Source organism: Semicossyphus pulcher, unplaced genomic scaffold, assembly GCF_022749685.1.
Source record: "Semicossyphus pulcher isolate SPU_LCO1_2020_fin unplaced genomic scaffold, fSemPul1.0.p SCAF_2, whole genome shotgun sequence".
Lineage (NCBI taxonomy): Eukaryota > Metazoa > Chordata > Actinopteri > Labriformes > Labridae > Semicossyphus > Semicossyphus pulcher.
The window spans coordinates 35,651,942-35,667,438 of record NW_027211693.1 but is presented as its reverse complement, the minus strand read 5'-3'; the positions used below and the strand labels follow the sequence as shown (position 1 = coordinate 35,667,438).

The following is a 15,497-nucleotide window of genomic DNA, read 5'->3' as shown; positions in this document are numbered from 1 at the left end:
GCATCTGGACTGCATCAAGGAAAGGCTTCAACCCTATCTGCTTGCCGTGGGGACCCAAAGGAGTATGATTCACAATTACTTCATTGTGATTGACAAACATGCAATACCATGTAAGTCACCAGACTCTCTTGCCTGTTTTGATGAGCTTTTCAAAGCTGACTTTGTCTTCGGTACCTCATACAACCAGGATCTGGTTAATGTGTACAACTTCCTGCAAACCACCATATATGAAATAGATGTTGGTACTACTAAGGTAAAACCTAGGGTCGCAGAGTTGAGGGCTCGGGTGCTGCATTGAGTTGATGCTGAGACTTGATTTGGAGCTTAATGCTGATTGAGTGGATACCGAGATGTTCTGTTTTATTTGCAAAAGCCCTCAGGTAAATGCTAATTCCCTGACAAAACACTTAAAATTGATCCACGGACTTTGTTCAGGAAAGAAACTTCGCCTTAAATGCGGTCAGGCTGGTTGTTCACAAATTTATGGCACCTTTTCTGGGTTTAGAAAGCATCTGAATAAAGCACATGAACGTTGTTCTGATCCTGGTGAAGGCCCCTCTACAACTGAAGATGTATCAGAAAGTCATTTTGATGACTTGTCATCAAGAAGTTCCCCCTCAGACTCAGTCCTTCTAAATAAGAGTCTTGATGACAGTTGTGCTGCAACAGTAGCCGAACTTAAAGTGGCAGGTGTAGGTGAAACAACCATTAACTCTTTGGTAATTTCCATGGAAGAAATTGTTGACGACATTTACAATCAGGCAAAAGAATCTGTGAAAAAAAGACTGTCTTTACAGGAGCCTATGAAAAGTGACATGGAGTGTGAAATTGATAAGTGTTTTGAAAAAATGGAAAATCCTTTTGGAGTATTAAGTTTTAAGTATTAACAGCATGGTGGTCAGGCAGGCGAGTGGTGCATTGAGGTGAATGGAAGAAGAAGACCTGAGAGTGCAGGTGGGTATGTTGATGTGCAGGAGTTCAGAGAGATACAGAGGATTTGTGTTGAGGATGGCCTTAAAAGTGAGGAGCAGAATCTTGAAATTGATGCGATATTTGACCGGTAGCCAGTGAAGCTGCTGAAGGACAGGAGTGATGTGATTAATGGAGGGGGTTCTGGTGATGATGCGAGCGGCAGAGTTCTGGACCAGTTGAAATTTATGGAGGGACTTGAGAGAGAGTCTGAAGAGAAGGGAACTGAAGTAATCAATGTGGGATTTAACCAGGGTGTGAACGAGAATGGAGGTGCTGTTGGGTGTGAGGGATGAGCGGAGGCGATTAATTTTATTGGTTAATGTTAGATGGAAGTATGCAGACCGAGTGACATTACTGATGTGAGCTTGGAATGATAGTGTGCTGTCTAGGATAAGACCCAGACTCTTAACCTGAGGGGAGGGAGAAACTGAGGAGTTATCAATGGTAAGGGAAAAGCGGTCAGATTTTGTTAGGGTGAATTTGGTGCCAATGAGCTCGGTTGTATCACTGCTTAGGTTTTATTTTAAGGTAAAACTTATGTCGAAAGACAGGGCTGTCAGCCCAGCTGAGGCCGCAGCCGGCATGCACCCAAGTGAACAACTTGACTGCGTGAGTCAAAACTCCAAACTACCTAAGTTGAGTTGCCTGTTCTTGTTGACAATGTTTTCGCCCTGCTTTGAACTGGTAGGCACTGCGCTTTCTATTCTTTATTTCAATTCTGCTCCAAAAATCTGCAAGCTTGCCTGCCTACCTCTATCCCTGTGACATGATTGGCTGTTCATTGTTGTCTTCTTCTTCTTCTCCTCTTTCATGGCGGTTGGTAACTAGTATTTGAGGCGCATTAGCGCCCCCTTTTCTGGTGTTTGGGTGGTGTAATTAAAGGTTTAAATATATCAAACTTTTATTGAACATCTGTTATTTTTCTAATGAGATAAATTATATTGCAACAAATTATCGTTATTGTTTTTTCGCCAACCCTAGTTCAATCGCAAGCTGTATGTTTGGAAAATGTGTAAAACAGAACCAAAGGTTGGTTGTCCTCCGTCGTTTGATGATAATTGTGGATGTTGGAAAGAAAATAATAATTGTTTTTACAACTAACCTTTGTAAATACCTTACTTGCAATTTCGAACACACACACAACACAACACAACACACCACACCACACACACACACACACACACACACACACACACACACACACACACACACACACACACACACACACACACACACACACACACACACACACAAATACTCTTTCTTTACTTGCCTGTTACTATGGAAGCGGTGCAGATGATCTGTTCTGTGACAAGATGAGAGCTGACAGCCAAAGTCACTGACATCCAGAGTTCCCACATCACTGAGGTTGGCTCTTTGGGACAGTAGAGGGAAAGGCTCCTCCGGAGCTAAAAACTTCTCATACAGAGATTCAGACATAGCTGAAAGTACCTGACATAAAAAAAAGAGGCAAAGATTAGACATCCATTACAGTGCAGTAGGGATTTAACAGTACCTCTCAAGACAGTTGAAAATGGACACATAAGGGACGATTCAAATTCGTAAGCTAAAACATACATTGCAAAACCATTTTTTAAACAGCAGAGGGTGCCATCTGCCTTTGACTTTATATATACCAGGGGTACTCCATTAAACTTGAAAGAGGTCCCGTTAGAGATTTTTTTTCTCAGGCAAAGGTCCGGAACATCATAATGTCTGACCTGCGTTGTCATTCAGTACCATACATTTATACATTTTGAACATCTGTCAAATCAAATAAAGAAAATACAATTAAGATAAACAGTTTTTACACCAACGCTAATAACTATTACACAGAGCTCTCATAATTTAACAATAATAATAATGAATACTTCAATATTGGTAAGGAAATATAGTGTGTGTTTGTATGTTGGGGGGTCTGGGGGGTCTCCCCCAGGAAATTTTGAGTGTCAAAACCTTTATTTCCTGTATTTTTGGTTTATTTTATTCCCCAGTTTGTGATGGAAGTTCTTTATTTGTAAATGAAAACAAATAATAATTTTTCTTTTTTTTTCTAACTTTATTGAACTGGGAGCTGTAAACTGAATTGCCCGTATGGGATAAATAAAGTTTCCTGAACTGAACTGAACTGAACTAATGTCTGGTACTACTGGTTGTATAATGTTGTCCATGCAGAAATCAAATGAAAGACAGAGACAGCTTTACCTCTTCACTTAAGCTGCTATCTCTCTGCCTCCTGACAGAATGATCAAGATTTGACCATAATAAGGGGATTAACTTTATATTTTAATTTATGTTTGCCAAATTTTATTTTATGTTTTGCCGAAAAAGCAGCTGCAGTTAGACTTTTTCTCATGGTGAGTCATAGTGAGTTTTAAAACAGGCAATGACTATGAAATAAATAACATTTAAATGCACTGTACACTGACGGACTGCTGGAGAGAGCGAGAGGAAGGGGGAGAGAGGGCACATACCGGAACATATGAGAACAGAACTGCGGAAATATCAGGAAAACTAGTCATGATGATGAAGCCTGATGTAGCTCTGTGTAACTCTCAGGTTTATGAGTGAAGAGTTTGAACTAAACTGCAGCCTGGAGTCTCTGTTAACGGAGACAAACGGAGTGACAGTGTCAGACAATGTACGCGTTCAATAATCGCCACAGTCACGGAACATATACGAGTCTGTCCAGTCTTAGAAGCTCGGTTTTCTCTACTGCTCTCATTTTAGAGCACGCCATGTCTACTTTTCCCTAACTCACTAATTTTCTCCCACTGTGTCTCTGTAACTCTCTTGTCGGCTGGCTCTTCAGTCTGTATCTGTATTCTCACACACCCACCGGGTCAGTCACAATGTGAGTGACAGATTTGATTGGCTGAGTAGCATCACGTGTGATGATTTTCAACAAATTCATTGATCTGCGAGTTTCTTGGACCCCCAAATCACTACCGCAAAGACAAAAAAGCTGCGCAGGTTAAAATTGATGCGCTTGTCAAAACTATCCGGACCCAACTGCCATCGTCTCCGGACCCGGACCGCGGTCCGCCATTTGGGGACCGCTGATATATACAGTATACATACACTAATCTAATGGAATCCAATACACCATCTTAGCCGTAAGATTTGCTTTTATGTTTCCTGTAATGTACGGGCTTTTTTCTAAGCTATCATAGAGGTGTTAATCCAATGATATTTCAGCATCAATGTCATAATTGGTGGGGCTGTACTGAGCCGCATTAGTGCTGTTGTATTGAATTGCATTAGATTGTACAGGTGTACCTAATGAAGTGGCCGGTGCTTAGTTGTCATTAGCTGAGAGAGAGGAGAGCAAAATGAAACGAGCAGTTTAACAGTAAAAAAAAACAAAACAGGAAAAACAAAGCCTTGTTGTATATCTCTGCTCGTGGGACATCAGTTCCGTCTGAGCGGATATTCTCTGCGGCGGGTATCATAGTCAGCAGAGTGCGCACCAGACTAACCCCACAGCATGTCGACATGCTGCTATTTCTTCACCAAAACCAGTAGACAAACTGATTGATTTAATGTTTAAGCACGCACATTTAAGCACGAGGCACAGCCACGTAACTCTTTAATTACTTAAAACTCCAGACACACCGTCAGGATCGGACAGGATCTTATGTTTATTAGAGTTCTGTGTGCTGATTTCATGAACGATTCATAATATATATATATATATATATATATATATATATATATATATATATATATATTATGTTAGCTATCTAGCTATCTTTTGGAGTGTCTTAGTAGCATAGTTTAAAGTAAAAAAAAAAAAATGTAATTCATTTTTCTCACACTGGTGCTCTGCAGGCCCTCATACAGCCTCCGCCTAAAACGACTCAGTCAGTTGCCTCATACCAAAGCGGCAACCTCCAGTTTTGAAAAATGAAGCCAGTGTGTAAGTGGAAAAAACTGCAGTTCCTCGAGTGGCCACTTGAGGCTGGCTCCAGAAAACAAGAAATAACATTACAGTTGATAGGGAAAATGCCCATTTTTTACAACAGAAATATGTTTACAGCCTGTTACAAAAAAACTGTTTTGTTAATTTACCGTTCAAGTTAACTGTACGAAGAGTGAATTTTTTTATAACACATTTGTTTTAATTATATTAAGCCTTAAATCATAGGAGCTGGGTCACTTGAGTGACAAGTGGATACTGCTGGCTGCAGGGGTTCTGTTCAAAAAAAATCTGTGCCACGTGTCCTCGTGAAGCTTTCAATGTTCCAGACAACTGGGTGAAATAACGGTCAAATATTACCTGCATTTATTTAGCTTAAAAACAATTGATAGGCAGGCTATATCAAGCGTGTAGAATTGGGTAGGGAAATTACTGAATTGTCCCTACAATAATTTTGTCCAAGAATTAATATATGATACAGCTAACTGTTGTGATCACTGTAAACAAGGACTCACGTCTACAGTTCAGGAGCCAATTTCACCAGCTGGCCGGGAAAAAAAAGTCTCATCTCTTACGTCCGGTGTCGCTACGACTGACTTCTTGATTGGAATTTACAACGAGTGCAGTAAGCCCAACTGACACGATCATAGCAGCGCCCAGTCTTATGATGCACGTCCACAACACTTGAAAAGCAGTGACTGTTATCAATCAACACGTCTCCACTCGCTAAAACATAATAATCAAGCATGTCATGGTCCGATGTACATTTATCATCTCTCCCTCTGTCTGTTCTGAAATGCCCTACTGTCACAAAATCTGAGCTCAATCAGCACCTGCAGGGCGGGGACAGCACCGCGTTTCTGTCCGACACATGCTGCAGCTGAGGAGAGAGCTGTTCAATTAATTCAAACAGGACTTGTTTGGCAAAACGAAACCTTTCAATCAACTTACTGTCCGATCACAGATGACTCTCTCTCGTCAAAAACAACGAGACGCACTGCCATTGTCTCTCTAAGTAAGACGCAACATTACACCCAGGCGTACGCCCAGCTGGTGCACTCGGCTTCAATAACTTCACTAGAATATTACTGCTCATGCTGTGTCATTACATTTTCCATATGGTGATTATATATTGAATATGCTTTTGGCATATGAAAGATGGACAGTGACATAATATAGCAAAATATTTTTCTTTCCTTCCTCCTGTAATTAATGCTATGAGAGATGTGTGTGTATACATGTATTGTTGTTTATATTGGACTATGTCACTGGATAAACTAAAAAAGCAATAAATAGAGTTGTAAAAAAAAAACTTCACTAAACTGAAATTAATAGGCATACAGCGGCATAATGTCTCGTGCTCAAATGACCACTTTCTTCACCACGTCCGCGTTGTCCATATGCATGTGTACTCCCTCTCTCTCCCTGAGGGAGTGCAGTTCGTTAAACAAATATTAATGAATATGAATTGGGATATATTTGACTGAAATCTCTGATGAGGACTTTCCAGAAATTCAAGCCTCCTCAGGTATCTCGTGCGCTTGTGGCATCAATGAGAGGGCCTGGTGCTGCTGACTCGTCCTTGCCGGTAATTCCTTTGCCAAAAGGACCAATAATTACACGCTTTTACACTACCTGTCACATTCACACATTCACATACTCATTCACATGCTGATGGAAAAGGCCCAAGCGCTGTTGGGATTGGTTGGGAGCAATTTGGTTATTAAGAAAAATATTATTACTAATAATTAGGACTATTGATATTAATAAAAAAAATATAAATCAAAATGACTATGATGAAGGGAACCACCCTGGGATCAGGGAATAATAAACAAAAAGACAAAAATCTGTCTCAGTGTTACACTAATTAAATATCAATATTGTTATTAAATAATCAATATTTTCATTTAAAAGTAAAAAGGAAGGTATGAAAGCACTGACCTTCGCAACCAGCTATACAATGTAAATACACAATTAATCACAAAGAACTGCTCTTTAAATTATAAATAGAAGTTATTAAACAAAGCAGCACCAATCACAATTAATAACACTTAATTCAACAAATAACCTAACCTAACTAAAAGCAGCTAGCTACAAAGCATAAAGCAGAGGCGTGTGTGTGAGAGTACAGGATGGCGGTTCTACCACAAAGGTTGTGTTTTCAAAATGGCGGAGTAAGCCCTCGTGAATTGAACAAAGAAATTGTGTGTGGTCGTGCCTGGTAAACTCAACAAGATGGCAATGATAAAGCTAAGCTTTGTCCTGCACGCGATCTGTACCCTCAAAGGTGTGTGTTGGATACCGCAGCGGGTGTGTGTGAGTGCGTATGTGTGTAGGTTAGTACAAAGGGAGGAGAAAGACAAAACAAAGCACTTCCTACTGGCCCCGGTAAGACAAAGTATCTGTAACTGGATTTTTAACTGATAATGGCAGCTTACTGATCTTTACTGCGGAGCTTAGTTGAACAACACAGCAGCGTCATGAAACACATGAGCAGGACATGGCGGTCCACAATCACTAAAACAAAAAGCAGCAAATTCACAATAAACAATTACACACTTTCTAAAGCTTTCTCTGCCCAGACATAAGCCTCTCACTTGAGATCACTCTCGGTAGTGATCAGCATGTGTTTAGTCCAATGTTTGGCGCAATCTTTTGCGTGATCCTCTGCTGGATCACATGATTATAAACTCTGGTAAACTGTTCATAGATCACACTCTGGATCATCTCTCTCGCCTGCGCTGTCTCTCCCTCTTGTCGGTTCTGGATCGTCCCGTATTAAAAACAGTCACCTTACTGAAGAAAAATAGAATGCCACCCGCCAGAGTGGCTAGTAAGAGTGATTGAGTTACCTGCCACTGCCCAATTCTACACGCATTTGGTGGATGTTACTGTCAAGCACTGCATACAAAGGGTTGATATGGATCTGATTAGGGCCACATGATTAACTGAAATAAAATCACAGCTTGAGTCATACTTCTACGCAATCTCATTTCTAAATGACAACGATTCTGCCACATTTTCATTCGGGACATCAGCTGCATCAAAACAAGCTCTCCCCCTTTGTTCCTCAACAAATGACAACACGGCGTTATACCACGTGAGGCAGAGCGGCAGTAACTGGCCAAAACAAACCCATGTGAGAGCGAGTCTGAGACACCGGGGCAGTGTGACACATGTGACTCACATGACAGTGTGAGAAAAGTTCATTGAGGAAACCTTACATTGCCTTAGTGTCCTTACTATGGACAAATAAAACGACAAAATGAATCTAGAAGATGGTGGTGAGAACGAGCTAAGGAATCTGACCATCCAATAAGATGTGACTGTGCACTTTCTTGTTTTTGACATGTTTGGAGTAGGCTACTTTTATCGGTCCCGATTCCCGTCCTGGCAGAGACAAGTTACGGGTCCATTGTTTACACCAGGGATCAGCTTATGGAACTCCGACACAGCGGCGTGGCTGGTGAGAGACCTGAAATCCCACAAGGAGCTAAGAAGGAAATACAGGGGCTGCAGAGCCGGTAGGAGGCGATGGCTAAGGAACTGCGGAGGGTCCGTGAACTGTGCTGCTGTCAACGGGAGTACACTCACTTATAAGCCACTCTGTGTAACTGCGCCTTGATCATCCTGCCGACACTATCTCTGATGTCAGCAGCTCCGTTCCGTGGTGGCTAATAGGTGATTTCCAAATGTGACTGTCACCGGGCTTCTCATGCTGATTAAACATACATTTGAAAGCCGTTAGAAACGGTAGATGAAATGCCGTATTTAACACGACTGCAGCCCACAGGTCTGTCTGTTTGTATGTATTTTATACAAAGAAACGTGTCGCTCCACCTGAACTCTTTTATGCTAATGTCGGGGTTGGTGGACCAAGAGTGGTAAAAGTAGGGAGGAGGATTTATTTTGTTTGAAGATAACAGAGTTAAAACTCCCAAATAGCAGAACGCATTTTTTCTTGTTAATTGTATGAGCATTATGGCACACTGCCATATAGGCTATACTTTCCTGTTTTTTTTACATCACAATAAATAAACTATACAACCTCAAGATTAAAAAGGATATTTCTTTATAAATATGAGAAAATTGTATTGTGAGTAAATTGTATCGTGATCCCAGTATAGGGATTTGTATCGAATCGTGAGTTGAGTTTATCGTTACATCGCTAGCCGGGACATCGAAGATGATGTTCCCTTCAGTGGACTCTTTAGATTCCAACAATGTGGAGATTAGAGCCTTGGGAACAGTTCTCCAAATCATCGACTTTGTCCATCAGGTAGGAGCTGTCTTTCTCAAGCTGTTGAACCCGAGTGACATACTCCTGCATATTTTCCCCATTAGCACCAACACGCTGCTCTAGCAGATTAACTTGTGCACCCAAAGTGCTCGAGGAGTTCTGTATGTTGCTCAGAGCACCATTAATTGGATCTACTCATAGATCAAGTCATAAAAAGATGGACAGTTCAATCCCCACTACTCCAGACAGCATTTTGTAGTGTCCTCAGGAAGGATACTGAGCCACAAACTGCTACCAGAGGCATAGCCTCATAGGCTAGAGATGGGTATCGTTAGGATTTTTTCGATACCAACATTGCAATGTCTTTAGTAGGGTGTCTGATAATGCGCCTCTGGAAGCTGGGTTGTAAGTGGGGTTAAGGGCTGTGTCACTTTTCCCAAAAATCAGGTTTGAAAGAATTCAACATGATAAGGATTTTTTTTAAATTATATCGACACCCCCGCCCCCCCCCCCCCCCGCCCAATAAACTTCTTGGCAAAGACAACTACTAAATATTGGGTACGTAGTATGAGTGTGGAAGAGCTGTAGTAGGTAACATTATTAAAACTAACTTTGTGTCATATTTGCTCAAACTGTCACTTTAAACATGCAGTAGTACATGAGAGAGAGAATCTGTGAAGCAATCACGTTCCTCTGGCTCCTCCTACTGGTCCTAAGGGCATTCGTAAGAAACACAACAACCAATCAGAGCCGAGCAGTCTCTCAGGCTCAACACCACTACTCCACGCATGCTCACACGGTCAAGCGCAATTTCTTCAGTGTGCGCAGCGTCAGCCGCTTTGTGTCATCAAAGGCTTAAAAACAACCACCATGAATGAAAAAAACTGCCCATCCCTCCAACTGCCAACTAGGCTTACACTACAAAGACGGTTAAACCAAAGAAGAGAAATGAGGAAAAGCAAGCTAAAAAGAAAGAGTTGGACTGAGACAGAAATGAAACCAGAGTAAACATAGGAGCGGCATTTCCGAGGTGGAGAGAGCTAAGGGACCTGAGAGGATTAAAAAGCGATGCTGAACAGTCCTGCTCGACAGGTAATTACTTAGGTAATGACCTTCTCCTGATTGTTCTGTGTGCCTGTGCTCTCAAGGCTAAAAATCTGTGAGATACTGCTTAGCTGGCGCTGTTAGCAAACTAATAGCTGGTGGTTTTGCTAAATAGAATTAGCTGTAGATTACTGTTCACAGCAAAAACACTGATTTCCGCTGGTTTGACGTGTATCTGCTTCGATAGCGTTGGTGGTTTAAGACAACAACTGTGGTTGTTGTCATTTCAAGTTTTTACAAAGTGTATATCTGGCTCCTTCAGTTGCTGTGGTTACTAGTCTGCGCGCGTATGATAGCCTCCTCTGTGGGGAGGACTTTGGAGGACTGAGCTCCTCCTGAATCTATATTTACGCTGTAGGCCGGATCATTTAGCATTTAATACATTTGACATTTCTAACTGCAATTCCGGCATTATGCGGATGTGGTGGTGCCGCTGTATCATAATCAGTTCAGTTTTAAGGCAATGCTTTGATATTTTGTGTTTCTTTAAACATGTGAATTGTTTCTTTTGCATCTAAGCACGTCCAGTTTCTTATTAAAATTTCCTTAACGTAACATCCGACCAGTGTAACGTTTCCAGCTTCACCATTACGTCTCGAAATATAAAAATAAGCAGTTACTTTTCAAAGCGAGTTTATGAGCATGAGAATTGCAGACATCATCTGATCATTACTGGTAGTTAAAAAATATTACTTTGTCACTGACAGGATACAGTGGATTTGTCAGCTCTGTAACTAGTATACAAGCACAAGAAATGGGAGGGACCAGTGATGGCGAGGCCTCAAGACGAGGGTATCTAGTTTCCAAATCATTCCTTTTGCATGATTTGTTGTTTTGTCATGGTTAAGACACCCCTGTGTAACGGATTAAAGGCGATCAATTTCCTTACGCATGATTTGTTGTTTTGTTAGGGTTAAGACACCCCTGTGTAACGGATTAAAGGCAAGGCACTTGGATGTGTGTTGCAAGGTGGCCATAGAGGGACCAGACCAGGAGGCCTTGGACTACAAGGAGTGCATGAAGAGGTTTTATAAAACGACAAACAGGATACTGAAATGATTTGCCTCTGGTTTTGACCTATGTAGATGAAAACTATTTTATTTTATTTTTATTTTAAACTACTTTGATTTTAACTGTGTAAATGAACACATTAGCTGTTATGCTGTTATGTACCAAATTTAAATTTGAACAGTGCATATTTAAAGAGAGAATTGTCCTTTCTTTAATTATGCAACTTTTTTATGTAGGCCTGAAATAAAACTCTTTGATGTGCATTGTTTTTGGATATGCATTGGCTCTTAAAGTATGATTCAAGTGTCTTTAATGGTCTTGTGTTAAAAAAGAAAAAAAAATCGTAATATTGAATCGCATTTCTTAAAGAATCACAATACATATCAAATCGGCACCCAAGTATCTGGATAGCATCGAATTGGGAGGTCCCTGTCAATTCACAGCCCTAGTACGTAGTGGTATACAGCGCTTCTGAGGTGCGTTTGTGTTAACATGATCAGTTCTGTAGCACGATCTTTACTGGAAGCATAGCTCGGTTTTGGGAACAGCTAGGTGCATGGGAGTGGGGTGGTAGAGCGAGTGAGAGAGAACGGAAGTGTGTGTGCACCATAGACTGTATAAAAAGATGGACGACATGACAGCTCCCTAAAAGTGAAGCCAAAACATTCCGGGCGCCCCCTAAGCCTGATAACTTTTTCTCAAACATGGTTTCTGTCATTATAGCTACTTACTGTCATGCTGATTTACGTCCAAGTGTTCATTTTCCTGACAAGTTAATTTTTAATTAGTTACTTGATGCTGATGAACTTTCCATACCTGTGAACGTTAACCTCAGACCAACACAGAGAAGGTGTTCTGCTGTTAAACACGCCGGCGTGCAGGATCCTTGCTGTTTTTTCGGTAAGTTAAGTGTGTGTTTGGGTTAGCTGAAGTGGCTAAGGCCGCTTCACTCGCCGACCTCTACTGTGCAGTCTCTGGCTCCATATAATGTCACCATCGCAAGATGGCAGCGCCTATCACAGGGGCTATTTTGGCATCAGTTTCGTACAATGGGAGCAGATGGAGACGCGTTGTCTATCTATACAGTCGGTGTGCATGAGTTACGTGAAGTGTTGGGGACCGGAGCAGCTGAAGATCAGAGAAAAGAGTGATTGGTAGCTGTATTCAACAAAACTAATGTACAGTTTAGGCTGTGTTAGTGCATAATAAAGCCTGGAACTCCTCAAGACTCAAGCTGCGTTCCCGTGTCTTGCCTGCTGCATGCTGCTGGTGTATTAAAGTGACAGGAGTCAGCCCCAAAGCTAGCTACAGCTTTGGCCCCAGAGCAAAACAACATTAAGTCTCCCCTGTGCTTTCTGGTTAACAACGGCTTGGCTCGTTAGTTTCCTCCATTGGTTCGTTGCAGCCATTGATTATCGCCATCTGTTGGAATACAAGGCACACTACTTTAAAGGTGATAGCATTCTGGGACTCTGGAAAACAGATTACTAATTTGTTCATGGGCTAGCATTATCTGCTGTGCTTCAATTTTGAATTTGATGACATAATTACAGTATCGACCTACTAATATTTTACCAGGTTCGAACAATATATCGAATTTCGATCAAAAAGTGACAGCCCTGCAGTAACAACAGTTAACGTAAACATTAAATGTAGTAACAGTAACAATCACAAGCAATAGAAAAATAGTTTTATGGCTGTAAATGTTAAATGGACTGTACTTGTGTAGCGTTTTCCTAGTCTTTGCTACCATTCAAAGCTGCTTTTACACTACGTCACATTCGCCCATTCACACACTGATGGCAGAGGCTGCTGTCAATCAGTTATCACGTTCATGCCCGTTGGCTATGCCACCGGGAGCAATTTGGGGTTCAGTGTCTTGCCCAAGAACACTTCGACATGTAGCCTGACGGAGCTGGGGATCGAGCCTCCGACTTTCCGATTGAAAGACGACCGACTCTACCACTGAGCCACAGCCGCCCCAATAAAAGTAATTTAGATTTAATATGTACAGGAATGAATGAACAGGCAGCTGCTCAACTATATACAATAATTAATACAGGTAAATAATATATTCATCACTCACTTCACTTTACCTGGCTGTTTGCCATGGTAGTTTGGGGTCTTTGTTTTACAGGTGTCGGGGGTTGGTTTTGCCAGAAAACGATCTTTTTACATTAGAAACGGGACCTTCGTTAACACACAGCAAAAACAACTGTATGAGCCGGGACGGAGAGAGGACAGAGAGAGAGAGAGAGATTGCACTTGAGTTACATCCATAACCTGTTATTATTAATTCATGTTTAACATAATGTAGGTTATGGCATACTTGAGACTTAAGACTACGTTTTTTTATAAAGTAAATAAAGCAGGAACCGCGTAAAGGAGCCTTGTGAATGACTTTATCCACCAAACAACTTCCTAGAAATTTAAAACATTAAAAAAAAAAAATAATGCCCCAGAAACACTTGACTTGAACACACGGCTGCTGTGTTAGCGGTTCGTGTTGATAAAATGCTGAAGGAGGAGCTTTCATTTCAGTTGGAAAATTCTATTCTTTGGATGGACAGCATGACGGCACTAAAGTACATCCTGAGTGAGACACTTTTGTGGCAAATCGAGTGGCTATCAAAAGGGGAGCTACAGACATCTCACAGTGGAGATAAGTGAATTCAAAGAACAATCCAGCTGATGATGCTTGCAGAGGATTGTCCTCAGACCGCTTTTTGACCTCTAAGCAATGGATCACGGGCCCAGACTCTTCTAGGCAGAAGAGGACTGGCCAAAGGGAATCTTAGATCCTAATCCAGTTTCCAGTTTCAAAGGATCAACTTGTTTCTAAACTAATTTTAATCTTGAGTTTGATCGTAGCTTTCCAACGATGTGACACATGAGTGGCAACATAAAGTTATCATCGTAGCTGCAGGGCAAATGTTGTAGTAATCGCGATAACGGCCTGCCGGCGGGCCGTAGAGTGGTAACAGGTTTTAACATAGTATAAGGAAACTATGTTACCAACAGTAACTTACGTTAGCTGCTATGCTAAAACCACATTCAACAGGCTATCACGCTTGGTAGGCCTATACAGTAAAGCAACATAACTTCAGACGAAGGAGGTAAAAATAGACTCCTGTGCTCGTTTGTGCAGCCAACAACAGCGCAACTGCCGTGCTTTGCCCGTACCTTCGCCATGTTTATTTTACCGGAGCAGCGTTTGCGAGAGGAAAAAAATAGCGCCCGCGAGGAAGTTTCAGGGGGCAGACCAAACATTTATCTGGGGCGGGGTCACCGACCTGGAGGAGGTGTTATTGCCCTTCTTGACGTCATGTAGGGAAAAGCTGCAATCGGGCTGTTTCAGCACACATTTTCTGAAAAGTGGAGCAAGCAAGAGAGGGAGAGGATACACTTTTCTCATTTCGGGGGGGTTTGTAGACAGGCAGGGGGCGCATATTATTGTTAGAAAACCATTCCAAAGTGAATTTTGCATAATATGGGACCTTTAAAAGAAAAACACAATGTCTGCACATGTTGTTTACAGGATGATTGATGAAAGGGCATTAAAACGAAAGGCAGTGAGCTGATACATAGTTTCGTTTTGACAGACAAGTCCATTTTGAATTAATTGAAGCGCTCACGCCTCAGCGACGGCACGTGTTGGACAGAAATGGCACTGTCCCCTCCCTGCAGGTGCTGATTAAGGGCAGATTTTATGCCAATGGGGCCTTTCAAAACACAGGGGGGGACATGATAAATGTACATTGGACAAGATGTGTTCATCATTATTGATTGCAGCAGTGATCAATTTTCCTGTCGATAGCTTTTGTTTGTGTGTGTGTTGATCAGTTTTGCTGTGAGAACATTTTTATGTTCTGCATTCAACTCTATGAGTTTCCTTATATCACTATTCGTAAAATTAGATTTTCTTTACTTTTGTTTGTTATCCATATCTTCTGTAGAAAAACTCGTGGACACGCAGCTATGCCGTCAGTTATGCTTGGTGCATAAATCAAAATTAAGAAGTCGGTCGTAGCTAAGTCAGACGTAAGAGAAAATACCTATTTTTTACGCCTAACTGGTGCACTCAACTCCTGGTGATGAGCCGCCGGCATCAGGCAATGACATTGTATTGTTGTGGTCTCATGCCCATGCCCATTCTCCATCGTTAAACGAGGGAAAATGACAAGAAAAAAACTGCAGAATGCCACAGGGCTGTCAAGCTTATTGTAAAATATTTACTTAATTACAGTGGAG

At 41.5% G+C, this 15,497-nt stretch overlaps 1 protein-coding gene across 6 annotated transcripts in view; it reads right to left on the bottom strand.

Moving 5' to 3' along the window:
- fam199x (family with sequence similarity 199, X-linked) overlaps window positions 1–15,497 on the bottom strand; it is a 48,552-nt gene that overhangs the window by 31,840 nt on the left and 1,215 nt on the right. For 2 of the 6 annotated variants that reach the window (XM_069670525.1, XM_069670530.1), the window contains exons 2-4: window positions 14,540–14,614; window positions 13,343–13,436; window positions 2,246–2,424 (exon numbers count right to left, since the gene is read on the bottom strand). In XM_069670525.1, the coding sequence (XP_069526626.1) occupies window positions 2,246–2,424; window positions 13,343–13,357 (194 nt within the window). In that variant the 5' untranslated portion in view covers window positions 13,358–13,436; window positions 14,540–14,614. Of the gene's footprint in view, window positions 1–2,245; window positions 2,425–12,062; window positions 12,145–13,332; window positions 13,462–14,539; window positions 14,615–15,497 lie in introns of those variants that run through there. The other 4 variants (XM_069670528.1, XM_069670526.1, XM_069670529.1 and 1 more) reach the window with 4 other exon arrangements.